Source organism: Suncus etruscus, chromosome 5 (assembly GCF_024139225.1).
Source record: "Suncus etruscus isolate mSunEtr1 chromosome 5, mSunEtr1.pri.cur, whole genome shotgun sequence".
NCBI classification, from domain to species: Eukaryota; Metazoa; Chordata; class Mammalia; order Eulipotyphla; family Soricidae; genus Suncus; species Suncus etruscus.
Genome location: NC_064852.1, coordinates 39,986,451 through 40,006,663, shown reverse-complemented (window position 1 = coordinate 40,006,663; position 20,213 = coordinate 39,986,451). Strand labels below are relative to the sequence as shown.

At 34.9% G+C, this 20,213-nt stretch overlaps 1 protein-coding gene across 1 annotated transcript in view; it reads right to left on the bottom strand.

The window, feature by feature from the left end:
- Positions 1-20,213, bottom strand: part of ARHGAP15 (Rho GTPase activating protein 15) — a 723,932-nt gene that overhangs the window by 287,056 nt on the left and 416,663 nt on the right. The window contains exon 9 of the mRNA XM_049773571.1: positions 11,162-11,260. Coding sequence (XP_049629528.1) covers positions 11,162-11,260 — 99 coding nt within the window. The remainder of the gene's footprint in view (positions 1-11,161; positions 11,261-20,213) is intronic.

Sequence of the window (20,213 nt, the reverse complement as noted above, 5' to 3'; positions counted from 1 at the left end):
ATCTTTTGTCTCTGAGAGTTATTGCAAAAATGTCTTTTATTTTTCTTAAACCCATAAATCAGTGAGACTATTCTGTGTCTCTCTCCCTCTGACTTATTTCACTCAGCAAAATAGATTCCATATACATCCATGTATAGGAAAAATTCATGACTTTATCTCGCCTGATGGTTGCATAATATTCCATTGTATATATGTACCACAGTTTCTTTAGATATTCATCTATTGAGGGGCATCTAGGTTGTTTTCAGAGTATGGCTATTGTAAACAATGCTGCAATCAATATAGACGTGAGGAAGGGATTTCTGTATTGTATTTTTGTGTTCCTAGGGTATATCCCTAAGAATAGTATAGCTGGATCATATGGGAGTTAGATTTCCAGCTTTTGGAGGAATCTTCATATCGCTTTCCTTAAAGATTGAACAGCATTCCCTGGGCCCGGAGAGATAGCACAGCGGTGTTTGCCTTGCAAGCAGCCGATCCAGGACCTAAGGTGGTTGGTTAGAATCCCGGTGTCCCATATGGTCCCCCGTGCCTGCCAGGAGCTATTTCTGAGCAGACAGCCAGGAGTAACCCCTGAGCACCGCCGGGTGTGACCCCCCCCCCAAAAAAAAAAGATTGAACAGCATTCCCACAAGCAGTGAATAAGAGTCCTTTCTCTCCACATCCCCGCCAGTACTTCTAGTTCTCATTCTTGTGGTGTGCGCCAATCTGTGGTGTGAGATGGCACCTCATAGTTGTTTTGATTTGCATCTCCCTGATGTTTAGTGGTGTGGAGCATTTTTTTATGTGCCTTTTAGCATTTGTATTTCTTTTTTGTCAAAGTATCTGTTCATTTCTTCTCCCCATTTTTTGAGGGGGTTAGATGTTTTTTTTCTAACACTACTTCAAGAAATGAGAGGACACTAGGAAATGGAAACACCCTGCTCATGGATTGGCAGGATTAACATAATTAAAATGGCAATACTCTCTAAAGCAGTGGTCCTCAAACTATGGCCCACGGGCCACATATTGTACTTGTATCTGTTTTGTTTCTTCGTTGCAAAATAAGATATATACAGCGTGCATAAGAATTCGTTCATAAGTTTTGTTTTTACTATAGTCAGACTCTCCAATGGTCTGAGGGACAGTGAACTGGCCCTTGTTTAAAAAGTTTGAGGACCTCTGCCTAAAGCATTGTACAGATTTAATTCAATCCCTCTAAAGATACCCACGACATTCTTCAAAGAAGTGGATCAAACACTTTTGAAATTTATTTGGAACAATAAACACCCTCGAATAGCTAAAGCAATCCTTGGGAAAAGGAATATGGAAGGCATTATTTTCCTTAACTTTAAACTGTATTAAAAAACAATAGTTATCAAAACAGCATGGTATTGGAATAAATACAACCCCCTCAGATCAATGGAATAGGCTTGAGTACTCAGAGAATGTTCCCCAGACATACAGTCACCTAATTTTTGATAAAGGAGCAAGAAATCCGAAATGGACAAGGAAAGCCTCTTCAACAGGTGATGTTGCCACAACTGGTTAGCCACTTGCAAAAAAGCGAACTTAGACCCCCAGCTAACATGATGTATGAAGGTAAAATCCATATGGATTAAAGAGCTTGATATCAGACCTGAAACCATAACATATATAGAACAACATGTATGTAAAACACTCCATGACACTGAGATTAAAGCTATCTTTAAGGAGGAAAAAGCACTCTACAAACAAATGGAAGCAGAGATAAACAGAGGGGACTATATTAAGCTGAAAACTTCTGCAACTCAAAGAAAATAGTGCCCAGAATATAAGAGCCACCCTTGGAGTGGGAGAAACTATTCACCCAATACCCATCAGATAAGGGACTACTATCCAAAATATACAAGGCACTGACAGAACTTTACAAAACAACAACAACAACAACAACAAAAACAAAAACAAAAACAAAAAAAACAAACATCTTTGAGCATTCTTATTTCCTTAAAAGAGAGATATTAGATTTATATTCTACTATTACCTCAATGAAGTTTCCAACATAATTGTGTCAGATTTATTGTGGTATTGCCGGTTTTCTGCTACAAATGTCCTGTCCTGGATGTTTTTGTCCTTTTTTCTTTGTTTTGTTTTTTTCTTTCAGAACTTACAATACAAAATAACTTAAAAGTACAAAATTTGGCAAAATGTGACAAAACTATTAAAGAAATGATTATTTTGAACTTAAGAAAAACATGACTAACTCTACAGTCTGCTAGAGTATAACATAATTTCTTGTTGAATTTAGAAAAATCAAGACATGAATATTTGAGTGAATCATTCTAAAAATCCTATAGAGTAAAATATTGCATATTAAATTATATAGCTACTATACCTAATTTTTCTGGAATTGGTGTCTGTGACTCTAGGTAGTTTAACATTTGCTGCTTAAATTGGACAACATTTGAAACTGTGAACATTCCCTGGAAAAGGCTATATATATTTTAGACATTTTCAAATGAATATCATTCATTAGGAAAACTACAAAAGAATATAATATTTTGTATAATTATAGCTTTCTGAATTAATTTAAAAAAATTTTTTTTTTGATTTTTGGGCCACGTGTGGTGTCTCTCAGGGGTTACTCCTGGCTATGCACTCGGAAATCGCTCCTGACTTAGGGAACCATATGGGCTGGGGGATTGAACCGTGGTCCGTCCTAGGCTAGCATGGGCAAGGCAGATGCCTTAACACTTATGCTACCACTCCGGCCCCTAAAAATTCTAAATTGCCATCAAATTTTTCAACTTAAGAAAATGCCTATAAAATATAATAGGTTATGTTTCTACAATAATTGGGAGCTAATATCACAAAATTGAGTGATATAATTATTAAAGATTTTACTCATGTATTTTTCATCAGTAGGCTCCTATGTACAATAAAAATAAAAACGTTCGATCTAAAAATTACAAGTCCAGTTTTTAATTCCCAGGGCAACAAATATCTGGAAATCACTGACTATATTATTATTATGAACTTCTTTTTTCTTTTTTGCCTTTTTTTTTTTTTTAAGATCTGGAAGCTTTCCACATGCATGTGATTTCCCCCTCAAATTTTGTAAACATTTGTTTCCAGGATAAAACATCCTGCCAACTTTAAGCCAAGTTTATTTTTATAGTTGAACTATTAACTTCTGAATATAGGGGCATATAATCGGAAAACTCTCAGACCCAGAGTATCTATGATATAAACGACACCACTATAGATATTTTGGAGTACTGCATCTTGACATGTCGAGGTGTTACATTATTTAAATTCCCCACCCACAACAAAAGGCTAATTTTCTTGGGTATTAATTATGACTCTTTCCAACTGACTCTAAGGGAAAAGTATGTTAAGAACCTAAACTTTTAAATGGGGGTCAGTGTGGGAGTGGAGATTAGAAATTAGACTCAGACTTTATCTGGGAAGAGACATTATTCTTCCCAGATTCTGGACTAAAAAGTGTGGGAATATCTGCTGACTGATTTGACCAGAGCCACATTGCTGGATACTTTTAGATGGACTTTCTGGCTATAGGTCTGCACATTTATTCCTATATTAACTTTCATTATGTTTTAAACTCTCTTCTTGATAAGACTCTTGTGCTTTGCTAGAAGTAGATAAGGTTCATTAAATGCCACTAATAATTATAGGGAATTAATTACTAACTGGGTCTATGCACAGAATTTGTGACCATTCCATGTATATTTACTGTTCTTGATTAAAAGAAAATTTTTCTGTAATGGAAGCAGGACTTCTAACTATGGCAGAGATGGTAACCGACAGAACAGTCTGGCTTGTCTTCATTACAGACCTCACAAACACATCCTTTTCTCCACATTTAGTTTCTTAATTGCAAAACACAGCATTTTGCTCCTCTCCACCTTGTCATCTCTGATTTCTTTTGGTTGTCTTTCCCCACTTTTCTCTTTTGTACTCTTGCTGACTCTTTCCTGTTTACTCATTTTTTTATTTTGTCTTTCCTTCTAGCCCTGAATGTGTCTTTCACACAGACACAGAGGCCCCAGCATGACTACTATCCCAAAGAGCCAATTCCAATTTGGATCCAGAACACTATTGCTGACAGGAAGGTGGCTGTTGTTGGGGTTGTATTAAAACAAAACAAAACATTCAAACACCAAACTAGTGCTTCTTTTAACTCAAAAAAAAAAAAAAAAAAAAAAAAAAAAAAACCAAAAAAGGAACATTCATTGTAAATTAACCCAGGAAGAAAAAAAATAACATGGATATTCACTGCAAAATTTCATGGAGTTCCTGTGCGTATCATCTCAATTGTAAATATATATAGATGTCTAACTTTAGACATGAAAAGAGCCAGCAATCAAAATAAATAAATAAAAAAACCCCACATAGGTCAGTGCTTTCAGAAACTTATTTTTTTCTGCCTCAAAAATATTCTCTGGGGAAAGGGAAAGAGAAAACGTGCCTATCTAGATTTTGATCTTGTAATTTTTATCAAGTTTTATGTGTGTGCTACTTTTTTTCACTCATTGCTTAAAAAAGTAGTAAGCAAAAATTTCTCTCTGGGACAATACAGAACCTGAAAGTTTAAAGATTCTCTCTCTTTCTGTCTGTTTCTGTCTCACTCACTCACTCACGCATTCACTCGCACACTTTCTCTTTCTCTCTTTCACGTATATGCTCACAGACAGGCAGACACACACACATACACACAACTACCAGTATCAAATACAACTGGCACATTCTTCATGGAAGTAATAGCATTTAGTGTGTGCCTAGATCCAACTAGAAGACATTACCCGAAGTGGGAAAGAATAAAGAGTACAAAATTAGCAGAACTGGGAGCAAAATAACTTCCAGTGAATGCAATATGATCTGTACTTTGAGGGCCTAAATTCTCAAGCAATGGAAAAAGGCTATATAAAGTTTGATTTCTGTTAGTGAACACAATAGCATTTCTAAAGAAAGACTGAATCAACTATCAGAAAAATTATATTATCATATATAATGCTTGCACCATTAGCATAGTAGTTGTCACATTCATGTCTGTTGTTATATAATTGCTACATATATATGTATGTTTTACATAATATGCAAACATAGGAGTTAATATTCATATGTTGATATAATTCAAATGGTTGTAGAATGGTTGTGAACCAGATAAGTATACTCCTGAATATGTATTTATGCCATTCTAATCCTATTGACCAATATGTTCAAATATTCACACAACAAGAAAGATAGGTTTTGTTTGGAATGTTATGAGATTGCTAATATGACATCTTTCTAAATCCATATATAAATGGGGGAATTACCACAAAAGAAACAGTTAAAATATAATAATAATTTTAGTCATTCTATTTCTAAGTTCCTATAATCTCCCCAAAGATAACTAATTGTTCAAAGTAAACATTCCTCTTTGACCACAAAAGGAATCCATTACATAAACATATAATTCACAGTCATTTTTAGTGGGTTGTAAACAGTTTGGAATGAGCATAAAACGGGACAAAAATCAAAGTGAGCATTTTGAAATGAAAAAGTGTTTGCTACAAAAGGTCAGTCCCTTTGCTTGGCAAACTATGTAGAAAAGCCTGGGAAAATGCTGATCACACAAGCAATGAGGGAATTTTAAAGCCAACTGCCTCCTTGTTTCTTTAAACAGACATCGGAACCTATAACTGGATCCTGTCAAACAAACGACAGCAAAAAAATATAACAGCTGCTAAGAAGTCAAATTGAGAGATAAGGTTTTCGAGGCTAAGGACCTTCTCAGAAACAGATTAAAGGTCTTTCTTAAATCTTTAAGCAAGGTTATGGATACCAGGGTGGCTTTTAGGCATCAAGTCAAATATGCAACTTTGTGTATCGTTTTGGTTGCAGTATTTTGTGTTTCAGAAACAAAAAAAAAAAGAGAGAGAGAGAGAAGACAGACTTGTTGATTAGCATCTGCTGAGGCAGTCTGTAAAGTAGCTTATAGCTGAAATCAACATTTGAACGATATTGAAACATTTATTTTTAACTGGGCTTAAAATCACACATAATATAAAGTGTACACCAGCCATTTTAAATCGACTATTCACAAATATTAAGTACAGTTATATTGGGTAACAGATACCTAGTTATCATGTGAAGTGTAAGACAGTTTAACATAATACTATACTATTATTAATATGCAACTATATAATTAGAAATATAATATTATTATGCCATACTTTTTAGAACTAGAAAAACCTGGCAGAAAAATGAGTTATTTAAACTGCATTCCAAAGGATGAAGCCAATTTAAATGAAATTAGTATTTTTTTTCCACTAGAGCTATTCCCTTAACAAACAAAAAACTTTGGATGCATAAATATGCACTTAGGGTAGAAATATGTTCATTCATTTAGTTAATTCCATTTTTAAATTAAAAAGTCTGGCAAATGTCATTGTTGGGTAGAAAGAGACCTGGTTTACCAATTAAAATATGTCTTTTCTTTTTTGGTATTAATACCAAGTTATTCCTTATATTATAAAGATGCATCCAGAAAATAGCCTAAGAAATAAAATGAAATTAAATTGCTATTCTTGTTTGTTTGTTTCGACATTTAGTGGTTCTCAAAGGCTACTCTCAGCTCTGTGCTCCAAAAGTGCTCAGTAGACTATGTGGTACCTAGGATTCAATCCATGTCTCCCACATGCAGGTTATGAGCTCAAGCCAGTAAGCTATCACTGAAGATCAAATTATTTTCCTGTTCTTTCATAATTTTTTTTTGTTTTTGACCACTCCCAACTATGTTCAGAAATTATTCCTGTATCTTCACTCAGAAATTACTACTAGAGATGCTTGGGGTACCACATGAGATGCTTAAGATTGAATCTAGGTCAGCCCACGAGTAAGGTGAAAGCCCAACTGTGCTAGACTATCTCTCCAGCCTCTCTTCTCTTGTTCTTAATAGAAGGTGAAAACTAGAAAAGTATGTGTTTATTATTCAGGGTTTATTTTGTAATTTAAATATGTATGATTAAAAATAAAAATGATATATATTTGGTCCAAAGGATAGTACAGTGGGTAAGGTATGCCCTTAAGGTTCAATCCCTGGCATCAAGTGATTCCTGAAATCAGAGCCAAAAGAAAAAACTGAGCAGTGCCACGTATGGCCAAAACCAAAACCAAAAAAACAAAACAAACCAAAAAACAATCAACCAAAAATACAACTGTCAGTAATAAAAAGACATAAGATATACAGCATAATTTTTACTTAAAATTACTACCAATTGCTATCAAATATGATTATTAATTATAATCATCCTGTTGGTACAATAGATAAACAGATATCCATTGTGCATAATTATGATATTGTATCTACTGAAGAATTTTCTCCTCATTCTTCCTGCTTCCTGCTGTATCTTTTGTTTGTCTGTTTTATTTTTGGGCCACACCAGGTGAAGCTCAGGGGTTACTCCTGGCTCTGCACTCAGAAATTGCTCCTGGCTTGGGGGACTATCTGGGATGCCCGGGGGATAGAACCATGGTCCGTCCTAGGTTAGCACATGCAAAGCAGATGCCCTATTGCTGTGCCACAATTTTGGCCCCAATATTCTTAAGTACTTCTTAAATCTTCTGAGATTTTAGTAATCTACTCATAGTATTCTGCAATGCAAAGATAATTGGACTTTGTAATGTGGACCACTATTATGTCACAATACCTACTTTTACAAACTTGCTTTTCAGATTTCAAAAAAGTATTAGATAACTCATTCTACAGGGCAATTTACTAACAAGATACATTTAGATTTTGTTGAACAATGAGCCAATCTTACTGCAGAAATTGCTTTGGAGAATGACAAATGCATTATTTTTTCATTGACTACTAACATATCTTATGACATGGTCAGCAACTATAAAATCAAAGCAAAGAACCACTTGGAAGAGCTTTAAATCTAACACACTGCTTAGTAGTTTGCCTTCTGAGTTTTGTATTTATTTCTTAGATTAATTAAGCATACAGTATTATAAACCACAGAAATCACTTTAATCTAGTTACAATAGTTGGTGAGGAAGACAATTATCTGGTGATTTAAAGAAAGAATGAAAATCTAATCAAGATAAGGACACATACTAAACAAGTTATTTGATAAATTGGTCTACAATTTTCTCACTAATAAACGTTTTTCAAGGCATGTCCAAGAGATGCAAAATTTTAAATGCAATTAATACCACTTTACCAAGGGTGAGTAAGGAGTGTACATCTTGCCAAACACTGGGTAGAATTTCTCTGGGGAATCCAAAAGGGAATGAGCAATTTAGTTTTGCCAAGTACAAGTGAGACAACCAACTGACTAAATGACTGGATAAATGAATGAATGAATTAATAAATAGTGAATACTGTCTTTCTGAATTTTTTCATTTTAATCAAGCATGTAAAAATTGCAGCTCCAGTTTATAAATGATTTTTTAAGACAGAAAATAGTGTGAAGGAAAAAGGAGAAAGGAAGCACATCCTTTATCTTTTCTTTTTTTCCTAAGCAATGTGATGCTATTGTGAGCATTGAAGCCATTTCCCTAAAATTCTGAGAATAAACACACCGTTTTCATTAAATGTGCCTTTCCCATAACTGGTCCATAAGCATTTCCCATGACTCTGCATTTGAGTATCTTGGCTAGAAGAGGATCTGGCCATTAGAAGAAGGGCTCTAGCTATGTTTAGTCCCAGCAGTGCTGAGAGACTTGGCACCTTTATATGCTACTTCCTAATACCAACCCCAGCATAAAATGTCATCAGAATCCTGCATAAACATTGGACTTAGATTCACATAAATTATTTCTGTCCTAAGGTGCTTCATGCCAGAATTTAGTAAAAACAACACTTTGAGTAAATAGAATTGGCGTATAAATGTAAGAATATTAATCCAGCAAAATGATCATAGAAAAACATAATCAAAAGTACACACTTGTAAATCTTACAGTGATGTGAGAGGTTTATCTGGTGCCTCTAGTTTTTATTGAACATTTCCATAAAGTTCCTTTAAGCTGACACTGCTGAAGTGCTTTGAATTACCAGTTGCTTTGTAGAATTGTAAAGTCTTTGAGTTTTATTAAAGTGCTTAGAAATTATTTTAATAATCATGTGTATGATTAGTGCCTTTTCAGTGCTTGATCTACAAATTCATTTTAAAAGTAAACATTGGGACAATGAAATGTAATGCCAGATAGGATTGCTCTGGTCAGCAAAAACATTGTTTTCTTTTATTAAAAATCACCAAGAATATGTGATGAGCAAAAAATACAGCTTATATTTATGGACACTTTTCTTTTTTATATTATGATTTATGCTTACCATAAGGTTAAATTAGGAGAGTTTTCATTATTTTGCCTAGCCTACGTTGATAGAGAGGGCATAAAGACCTTTTGATATGTGTGCTCATGTTATTTACTATGTATGGCTTTCCTCAAAGTTCTATTTAGATTCCTGCTCTATAGCAACAGTGCACATATTATCAATATGAAGAATTTATAAGAGAATAAAGTTGGATCATGATATGAAGCTCACCACAAAGAGTGGTGAGTGCAGTTAGAGAAATAACCACACTAACAACTATCATGACATTGTTAATTAGTGAGAGAAGTAGAATGCCTGTCTCGAATATAACCAGTGGTGAGGGAGGAGGGAGATGGGGGCCATTGGAGGTGGGAATGTTGCACTGGTGAATGGGGGTGTTCTGTTTTTGACTGGAACCTGAACGACAATCATGCTTGTAATCATGGTGGTTAAATAAAGATAATATTTAAAAAAAAAGAATAAAGATTTCCTAAAAATAATGCTAATTCAGCTATTGACAATGATAACATTCTCGGTGATCCATTTTGGCTTCAAGTACTTACGAAATAATATTTATTTCTTAAAATGTACTTATAAAATTAAGAGAGTACACCACCTATTAAAATGGCATTTATCTCTGAACTCCAATTGTAATCATTTTTTTCCATATACTTCTCCTTATAATCATTTTGCTCTTTTTGTTTTCTACTCTTTCTAAAATCTCAGCTCTTCTCCCTGATGTGTTGATGTGCTTTCCCCCAAGCCACACTTTTTATTCATTTCTCCTATGTACTCTTTTTCTTGTTATTCTTTCATTCCCTACTGATATGAGAATATTAAGATCCCTGGGCTGTCCTTACAACATAATTAAAGTATGAATTTCCAGGAGTTGAAATTGCAGACCATTTTTATTATGCTTCTATAATAAAGCCAGGTAACACTGAGAGCATTAAAATGGCTTTTTCCTATCAGATAACTTGGTGAAGATTTTCTCCCCTTGGTTCTATTGTTTTAAGGAACTCCAAAAGGGGAATAAGATTCACCAATTTCTTTCTGAAAACACCTCTATATTTTACATGATATATATCCCCCAAGATCCTGGGAATATGTTGTAAACTTGTAACAGATGGTGATGAAGCTTCACATTTTTATACAATGCATTTTTTGTGTGTGAGTCTATATTTTCTATGTGTGTCTTCCGTTAAAATGACCTTGAGTAAATGAGTCTTAATCTGAAGAGAAAATACCCCTCAGATAGACTCGAATAGAAATGATGAGTCAATTGGGTTTTGTTTTGTTCCCTTCAGTGAGATGAAATAATTTCAGCTGAAAATCAGAATGTTGAAATATAGGATTCAAAGGTCATTTTAACATGGGAGATGTGTCTGTTAATTGCTCTAGGAATACCAGTTAGCTGTATTCTGAACCAAACAGAAGCACGGAAGAGATGGAACATCACTATTTGCAAGTAGGAATGCTATTTGCTTCACTTGGGTAATGTTGGGGGCTTACCAAAAATTGTTCTGGCACATCTACTAACGAATGTTAGGAGGGTTCTAACACTGTGAGTGCTGATATTTTATGAATGTTTTATCACTGGCTTGAAAACAAGAAGTCTGCAATTGAATCAACAACGTGTCAGAGAGACAAAATATTAAAGCGAGAAAAAAAAGAACATTAGTTGGAATTACTGATGTCCCTATTGTATAAACAAGCTGAGGCTAATAAGAAACTTGATCCTCTTAACCGATTAACAAAAGTCAAGTTTTAATTGCATGACTTCCCGACAAATCAAGAGGTACCATTGACTTGAGCACTGATTGTGTGCAGGGGGTGCAGTATTGGGGGGAAATCGCCGCAGATTTAGTTACCCACCTCTTTTTTCGACAGCTTCAATACATTGCTTTACAAACTGTGGAACTGTGGAATTTTCACGTTCACACACTGTGTGCAGATGAGAGCCAAAAATTTGATCTGCAAAAGAAACAAAGATGAGCTTCATTAAAATCTATGCCTGCGTTGTTCTTTAATTTGATTCTGTTTCAATATCCACTGCTGATGAAATCTACATCTTGCATAGAAATTGATTTTATTTTATTTTATTTTTTTTTTTTTTGCTTTTATTCCAAAGTGTATATTGCAGAGCTACAAAGAACATATTCTGCTTTACAGAAGAGGACTCTGGTCCAAGAGAAGAAAAACTAACTCTTTGCCTTTAATTAAGTAGGTATTACTAAGTATAGTCTCTCTGGGCCTTAAATTTGTTGTTTGTAAAGTTAGGACAGCAATTAAGAAAAAATTGGCAATTTAATATTTTTGAAATGGTATGTGAGCATATAACAAGAAATGCATCAATAATCATCAAACACAATTTTTCATGATATTAAAAAACATCATTCTTTGGTTCAGTGATATTTGAAAAGACAAGTTTCAGGAAAGTCAATTGCTTAACATTTTTCCTGTCTTGGATTCTTCTTCTAAGTATTTATGCCCTTTCCCTTAGAGTTTTACTAAGGTGGCATTTTGGCCACAAATTCTTTTCAATCTCAGTTCCTATAAGATGAGTTCTTTGGTACACTAGTTCCTCAAGACTAGTTGGAAACTAATTTCCTTATAAAAGGAAACTATATTAGTTATATACTAGTTTCCTTAACATGACATTTTGACCAACATCAAAATGGTTTAGCAACATCAGGTAAACCAAGGTTAAATGGGTTTCTTGCATCTCTGTTTTCAGAGCATAGTTTATGCCAATTGGTATCAAGAATCTTCTTAGGGGGTTAGAGCATGCAACTATCCTCATGCTTCTTTGAGTAATAACCAAGATTCATCCTTTTATTTCATAAGTATGTTATAAACTGATGTTTATTAGCGATAGAGACAAATCTGAAGTGGTTCAAGGACTTCCCACCTTGCTCCAAATAAAATTTCACTTCCCAATGGACAGTATGCAACCTGACCTTCCACCAATTAATTTGTTTACTCTCTTTATTACTCCTCCTTATCACTTGCCTATAGCTACTAAACCAACATTGCTCTTGTTTTTGTCAACACTCTTTTGCTTCAGGGATTTTGCTTTGATTATATCATTTACATAAAAATATAAAGTTCTAGGCTTTTTTTTATAATCTGTTAATTTCTTGTTGTACTCTCTCTTCCACCCTATACCTTAAAAATGACAACATTTGCAATATGGCTTTATAAGTCACTGACTCTATTTTCTTTTCTTTTTTTTTTTCTTTTGGTTTGTTGGGCCACACCCGTTCGATGCTCAGGGGTTACTCCTGGCTAAGTGCTCAGAAATTGCCCCTGGCTTGGGGGGACCATATGGGACGCCAGGGGATCGAAACGGTCCTTCCTTGGCTAGCGCTTACAAGGCAGACACCTTACCTCTAGCGCCACCTCACCGCCCCCAACTTTATTTTCTTACAGCACTTTTCTCTACGTGACATTAAAATGGCAGTGGTAAATGGTAAATTAGCTTTTATGCTGAGCAGATAAGAGTTTGTAAGAGAGAGTGTGCTGAGACTTCAAGAAAAATTGTGATTTCCATTTGTTTCTTAGAAAAGCTTTGATTTGGAGCTAGAGTGTAAAGGCGATTAGCTTGCAGTTTCAAACCTTAAACCTCTATGGATCTCTGAGTACCAATAGGAGCAACTTCTAAGCACAGAACTGGGAACCTGGGAGAGTGCCAGAGCACCACCAGGTGATCCTTCCCTTTCCTTTGCCCCCAGCTGTGCCCCACACCCAGGTGACAATTTAAATTAGGTTCAGTACTTTAGGAAAGAAAGAAAGCACTAATAATAATGTACTTCATTAAAAATAATGTATTCTAATATGCATACCTTAAATTTTAAGTTGGGTGAGTTCAGTGTGAAATACATTTGATTAATTTATTTTTCTTAAGTATTTTTTATTTAAGCATAATGGTTATAAACATGTTTGTAGTTGGGTTTCAGTCATTAAAAAGTATGCTCGCTTCACGAGTGCAAATTTCTTGCCATCAATGTCCTCCATTTCTCTCCCCACCCACTGCCTGTCTTTGAGACAGGCTTATTATTTCTCTTACTCATTACCATTTTCATTATTGTTGCTGGTGTAGTTATTTTTCTAATTGTACTTAGCACTCTTTGTGGTCAACTTCATATCATGGGTTCATCCTTCTAGTTTTCACCTTTATTATCTCTGGATAGTATTGCTATACTGTCTTTTCTTTTCTTTTTTTTATTAATATCATTATTTAAACACTTTGATTACAAATATGATTGTTGGGTTTCAGTCATGTAAAGAACACCCCCCTTCACCAGTGCAACATTCCCATGACCAATGTCCCAAATCTCCTTCCTCCCCACCCCACTCCCACCTGTACTCTAGACAGGCTTTCTACTTCCCTCATTCATTCACATTGTTATGATAATTCTCAATGTAGTTATTACTCTAACTGTACTCATCAATGTTTGAGGTCAGCATCATGTCCTGAGCTGGACCTTCCAGCCTTCCTCTCTTTGGTCTCTGTGAATTATTGCAAAAATGTCTTTTTTTTTTTTAAACCTATAGGTGAGTGAGACTATTCTGTGTCTATCTCTCTTCCTCTGGCTTATTTCACTCAGCATAATAGATTCCATGTACATCTATGTATAGGAAAATTTCATGACTTCATCTTTCCTGACAGCTGCATAATATTCCATTGTGTAGATGTACCACAGTTTCTTTAGCAATTCATCTGTTGAAGGGCATCTTGGATGTTTCCATTTCTGGCTATTGTAAATAGCTCTGCAATGAAAATAGGTGTGAGGAAGGGATTTTTGTATTGCATTTTTGTGTTCCTAGGGTATATCCCTAGGATTGGTATAGCTGGATCAAATGGGAGCTCAATTTTCAGTTTTTGGAAGAATCTCTATATCACTCTCCATAAAGGTTAGACTAGACGGCATTCTCACCAGCAGTGAATAAGAGTTCCTTTCTCTCCAAATCCCCTCCAAAATGCTTGTTCTCATTCTTTGTGATGTGTGTCAATCTCTGTGGTGTGAGATTGTACCTCATAGTTGTTTTGATTTGCATCTTCCTGATGATTAGTGATGTGGAACATTTTTTCATGTGACTTTTTTTTTTTTTTTTTTTTTTTTTTTTTTTTTGTGGTTTTTGGGTCACACCCGGCAGTGCTCAGGGGTTATTCCTGGCTCCAGGCTCAGAAATTGCTCCTGGCAGGCACGGAAGGACCATATATGGGACGCCGGGATTCGAACCGATGACCTCCTGCATGAGAGGCAAACGCCTTACCTCCATGCTATCTCTCCGGCCCCTCATGTGACTTTTGTATTTTGTATTTTAGCCATTTGTATTTCTTCTTGACCAAGTGTCTGTTCATTTCTATTGCCCATTTTTTGATGGGATTAGATGTTTTTTCTTGTAAAGTTCTGTCAGTGCCTTGTATATTTTGAATATTAGCCCCTTAGATGATGGGATTTGGGTGAATAATTTCTCCCTACAAGAGCACATATGACTTTTGTATCCTGGGCACTATTTTCTTTGAGGTGCAGAAGATTATCAGTTTAATATATTCCCATCTATTTATCTCTGCTTCCACTTGTTGGGAGAATGCTGTTTCCTCTTTAAAGATGCCTTTGGTCTCAATGTCATAAAGTATTTTACCTACATGTTGTTCTATATGCCTTATGATTTCAGATCTGATATCAAGGTCTTTAGTCCATTTGGATTTTACCTTCATACATGGTGTTAGCTGGGGGTCTGAGTTCGCTTTTTTGCAAGTGGCTAACCAGTTGTGCCAGCATCACTTGTTGAAAAGAAGTTTCTTGCTCCCTTTAGAATTTCTTGCCCATTTATGAAAAAATTAAATGATTGTATGTCTGGGGAACATTCTCTGAGTACTCAAGCTTTCCACTGATCTGAGAATCTGTCTTTACTCTAATACCAAGCTCTTTTGATAACTATTGCTTTGTAATACAGTTTAAAGTTGGGGAATGTAATGCCTCCCACGTTCCTTTCCCCAAGTATTGTCTTAGCTATTTATGGGTGTTTTCTGTTCCAAATGAATTTCATAAGTTTTTGATCCACTTCTTTGAAGAATGTCATGTGTATCTTTAAAGGGATCGCATTAAATGTGTACAATGCTTTGGAGAGTATTGCCATTTTAATGATGTTAATCCTGCCAAACTGTGAGCAGGGCATATGTTTCCATTTCTGTGTGTCCACTCTTATATCTTGGAGCAGGGTTTTATAGTTTTCTTTGTATAGGTCCTTCAAATCTTCAGTCAAGTTGACTTCAAGATATTTGAGTTTGTTTGTCACTAATGTAAATGGGACTGTTTTCTTAATGTCCGTTTCTTCCCTATCATTATTGGTGTATAAAAAGGCCATTCATTTTTGTGTGTTAATTTTGTAGCCTGCCACATTGCTATATGAATCTATTATTTCTAGAAGCTTTTTGGTAGAGTCTATAAGGTTTTCTAAGTAGAGTATCATGTTATTTGCAAACAGTGAGAGCTTGTCTTCCTCCTTTCCTATCTGGATGCCCTATATATCTTTTTCTTGCCTAATCACTATATCAAGTACTTCCAGTACTCTGTTGAATAGGAGTGGTACAGCCTTGTCTTGTACCAAAATTTTTGAGGAAAGGCTTTTAGTGTTTCTCCATTGAGAATAATATTTGCCATTGGCTTGTGGTAGGTGACCCTAGCTTTATTGAGAAAGGTTCCTTCCATTCCCATCTTGTTGAGTTTTGATCAAGAATGGGTGTTGGATCTTATCAAATGCTTTCTCTACATCTATTAATATGATCATGTGATTTATATTTTTTGTTGTTGATGTTGTGTATTATGTTGATAGATTTAAGGATTAAACATCCTTGCATTCCTATGATGAAACCTACTAGATGGTAGTGAATGATCTTCTTGATGAGGCATTTTATCCTATTTGCCAGGATTTTTTTGAGGATCTTTGCATCTGTGTTCATCAGAAATATTGGTCTGTAATTTTCTTTTTTGGCAGCATCTCTGTCTGTTTCTGGTATCAAGGTGATGTTGGCTTTATAAAAGCTATTTGGAAGTTTTCTTGTTTTTTCAATTTCATAAAAGAGTCTGGCCTCTTTTATTTTCTTAAATCCCAAAGATGAGTGAGACTACTCTCTCCCTCTGATTTATTTCACTCAGCATAATTATTAATTTTTATATCTATTTCTCTTCCAAAGCCTTGTATCTTTCTACTCAGTAGACAGGACCTGAAAATGTTCTCTATGAATATTGTTTACAGCCTCTGGTGTTTAGGTACTTAGGAAATATAGGAAGGTACAGGAAAATATTTTGCTCTTGAGAAAAAAAATATGCAATGAAGATCCTCTTTCCCTATTCCATTATGCTTTAAAATCATATATAATATTACAATATTTGGCATGAATGCAGCAATCTTGTGATTATTAGGCAAAATTCTACCACACTACTAAAAATAATAATAAAGAAAATTAACACAAAATAGAGACCTCAATGTCATTGTTAAAAATTCAAATTTTAGTTTTCTTGTTATGAGATAATATTCATTCTAAATGAATATTCTAGCACTTGAAATGAATAAAAATCATTAAAAGCACTGTGGGGGGCACATATCATGGGGAAAACAAACTTATCAAAATTGGCTAAGAGGATAAAATGATTAAGTGGGATTTATAATGAAGACCAGGATGGAAGTATAATAAATTAAATCATTATTCATAATTTTTTCTATGAATTAGATTCTTACATTCACCTCCTTTACCAAGTAACTATGTTATAAATTTCACTACTGTAGGAAACATATCTTTCTCTCACTTCAGTGATACTAGTTTTAGTTGTGATTTGCTTTGTATAAGTCAACTGGAGCAGAAATGACAAAGTGTCTAGTTAGTGACTGAGACTCAAAGAGACATTATATATTTTTATTCCTCTACTTTCTCTTCTGCTATTGCAAAACCTTTTACCCCACCCCTCATCTTACCCAATAAAAGTCACTGCCCCTTCATTGTAATCTGTAGAATAAATATATATGGTAAAGAGCTAAAACTAATTTACAGTGAGGAGACAAATCTAACTAGGCAAGAAGTTTAAAGCTAAAGTATTCAGTCAAATCTGCCCTAGTTAACCTAATTCGTAAACACAAAAATAAATACATTTATTTTTTAATATTAATTAGTATTTTATTGTATTTCTTTATACAGTCATCTGTATTTGGACATTTAGATTGTTTCCTGGTTATAGCTATAGTGAATAGCACTTCTGTGTCATATTGAAGCTCAATATGTCATTTATTTGCTTTAAAAAAATAAGTGTCCATATTGTTTTCCAATAAAGTTGAACAAGCTGACATTTCCATCAGCAACTTGCCACTATGCAGATAAAACTGGAGTGAATCATACTGAGTAAAGTCAGCCTGAAGGAGAGGGGAAGATACAGAATAATCTCTTTTATATAAGGGTTATAAAGAAGCATAGCAAGGAAATAACAAAGGGCCTAATGCAACAAAACTTGAGATTTGATTTACAGAATTGAGTTTATTATGACAGGATGATGGGGCAGGCATGGTGAATTCCAAGGAGAATCCTGAGATAATGGTGATAAAAACTGGACACTGGTGGATGGTGTGAAATTGGAATTATGTATGCATAACATCTTATCATTGATTATATTGCAAATCACCATGACTAAAATAAATTTTAAAATAAATTCTTCTTTTTATATGCAGTTGGGGTCCCATACCTGCTTATTTTGTAGCAATATATTATTGATAAAAATAAAGAAATTATGAGTTTTGGTAATCTAATCTAGTGTGTCTTAATTTTTTCCATGTGGAAGATCTTTTACCTCAAGTTTTTATGACTTTGGATACATAAGTGTGTATGGATATATATTATATAATTTTGTCTTCTATTGATTACTAATTTTGGTTTTGGAGTCAAATCTTGCAATACTCAAAGTTTATTTATGGCTCTTTGCTAAGGGATTGCTCCTGGAATTACTTGGGGAATATCATGGGTGTTGTGGATAAATTCTGGGTTAGATTCACACAAGGCAAGCATCTTACCAGCTGTACTATCTTTCCAATCTTTCACAAATTTAAGACAATATTTTTGAAATCCCCACATTTAAGAATGTGAACCCACATGAGGTCATGACCCACAATTGAAGTGATTAAATGCTCAACTATATCATGGGAAATTAAAGAGAGTCAACAAGACATGGAAACTAACTCAGATCACAAAGAGGAAAACATATTTTAACTTTACTCAAGAGTATGACATGATACACCACTTTAGATTCAGTTCTATTGCAGGAATCTCAAAGAAAGCTATTTTAATCTTAATATTGGGACATATTATGTTCTAACTAATATTATGGCACTTCCAATTACGCATTGACTTAGGGTTAAAAGGTGCTTGCCTCACATAAGATTTTATCCCTAGCACTGGATAATGTACCCAAGCACTTCCAGGGATGGTCCAAGAACATGGAGCCAATCGTCAGCCATAAGCAAAGCCAGGTGTGGCCCCCAAACCAAAAAGCTAAAAACAATTATCTTGTTTTAAGGTAGAGGGACTGAGATGAGGTGCTATTTAGTAGCTGGTCCATATTTACAACATAATGGCTAGGGGAAAATAACCAAGACAAAGCCTGGATTAAGATAATGAAAAGATTTCTGGGGAGAAAATGACTATTCAAAGGTAGTTGTAACTAACTGGAGGCAGGAAGCAAATTCTTTAGCAAATCCTTTCCTTTAGATATAAAAGACTTCTAAGGTCCTGGCCTAAAGAAGAGTGGAATATGGAACCAAGAGCATTTGGAAAGCGACAAATTGTTATTTAGAAATTAAGATTAGCATTTCAGACTCAACAGAAATGTAAAGGGAGAGAAAGGTAAAAAGTTCTTGAGTTTCAGGAATTCAGAGATTAGGACCTGCCTTGAGTAGAAGAATAAAACAGAACAGCAGATGGTTGCAATGAAGATTTGGAGAGAAGGTGAGGTCGTAGAGACAGCAAATAGTCTCCATTTGATAAGTTTCCTTGTGGGAATTAATTAAAATGGAAAGTGGGAAGGATGCTGATAGGAATGGTAGATAGAGAATTTCAACAGCTGAGTCATTTAGATGGCCAGAATGCTCTGGAGTGGGAGGGTGTGCAGCTCTAGAGACTATTTTGGGTTGCTACTTCCTAGAAGTGGGGGAGGTGCATTACTGCCACTTACTGGGTGGTCCAGGCAACTGCAGGCAGTCCCTCAAAGGGAAATTCATTCCTGCCTGCCTGCCAATAATGGTCCGGTGAGAAAGAAGTCCAGATATATTGAATTTCATTAGATAGATGAGAAATGCTTGCTTTCACTAGTTACAAACATTTTTAAAAAATTGTTTTCTATTTTAATCCTTGCTTATATCCTCTCTTTAAATTATCTATACTCATGCACAAAATTATGGCCCTAGGTTACAAGAATTTAGACCCCCTAGGTGAACTGGAGTAATTCCTAAATTATGATGTGGCTCAGGCTGGGCTAAGGCAAGTTCCCCTCTAATCAATTTATGTAATGACAGTCCTAGAAATGGAAATACAGAGATTTGAACTATGGGACGGCCTAGAGTTTGAAATTATTTGGATCAGACAATAGCAATCGGTGAACAGGCACAAAATTATTTGGCAGAGAAGAGACAGAGCAGATATAATTAATCTCTTTGCTTTCTCTAGTTTATGTATAATCGGTGCATATCTTTTTTATGGGGTTCCCCTTAGTTATCACTTTGTAATCCACTCGTTATCAATGGTACTCATTTCAATTCCATTTTGGATGAATTTCTCCTCGTTGCAACCAAGTAAACTTAACTTGAACATGGCCATAGTATTAGCCAGAAAGCTTTAGGAGAACTGTTTGAAAATATTTTAACCACAAAAGTAATG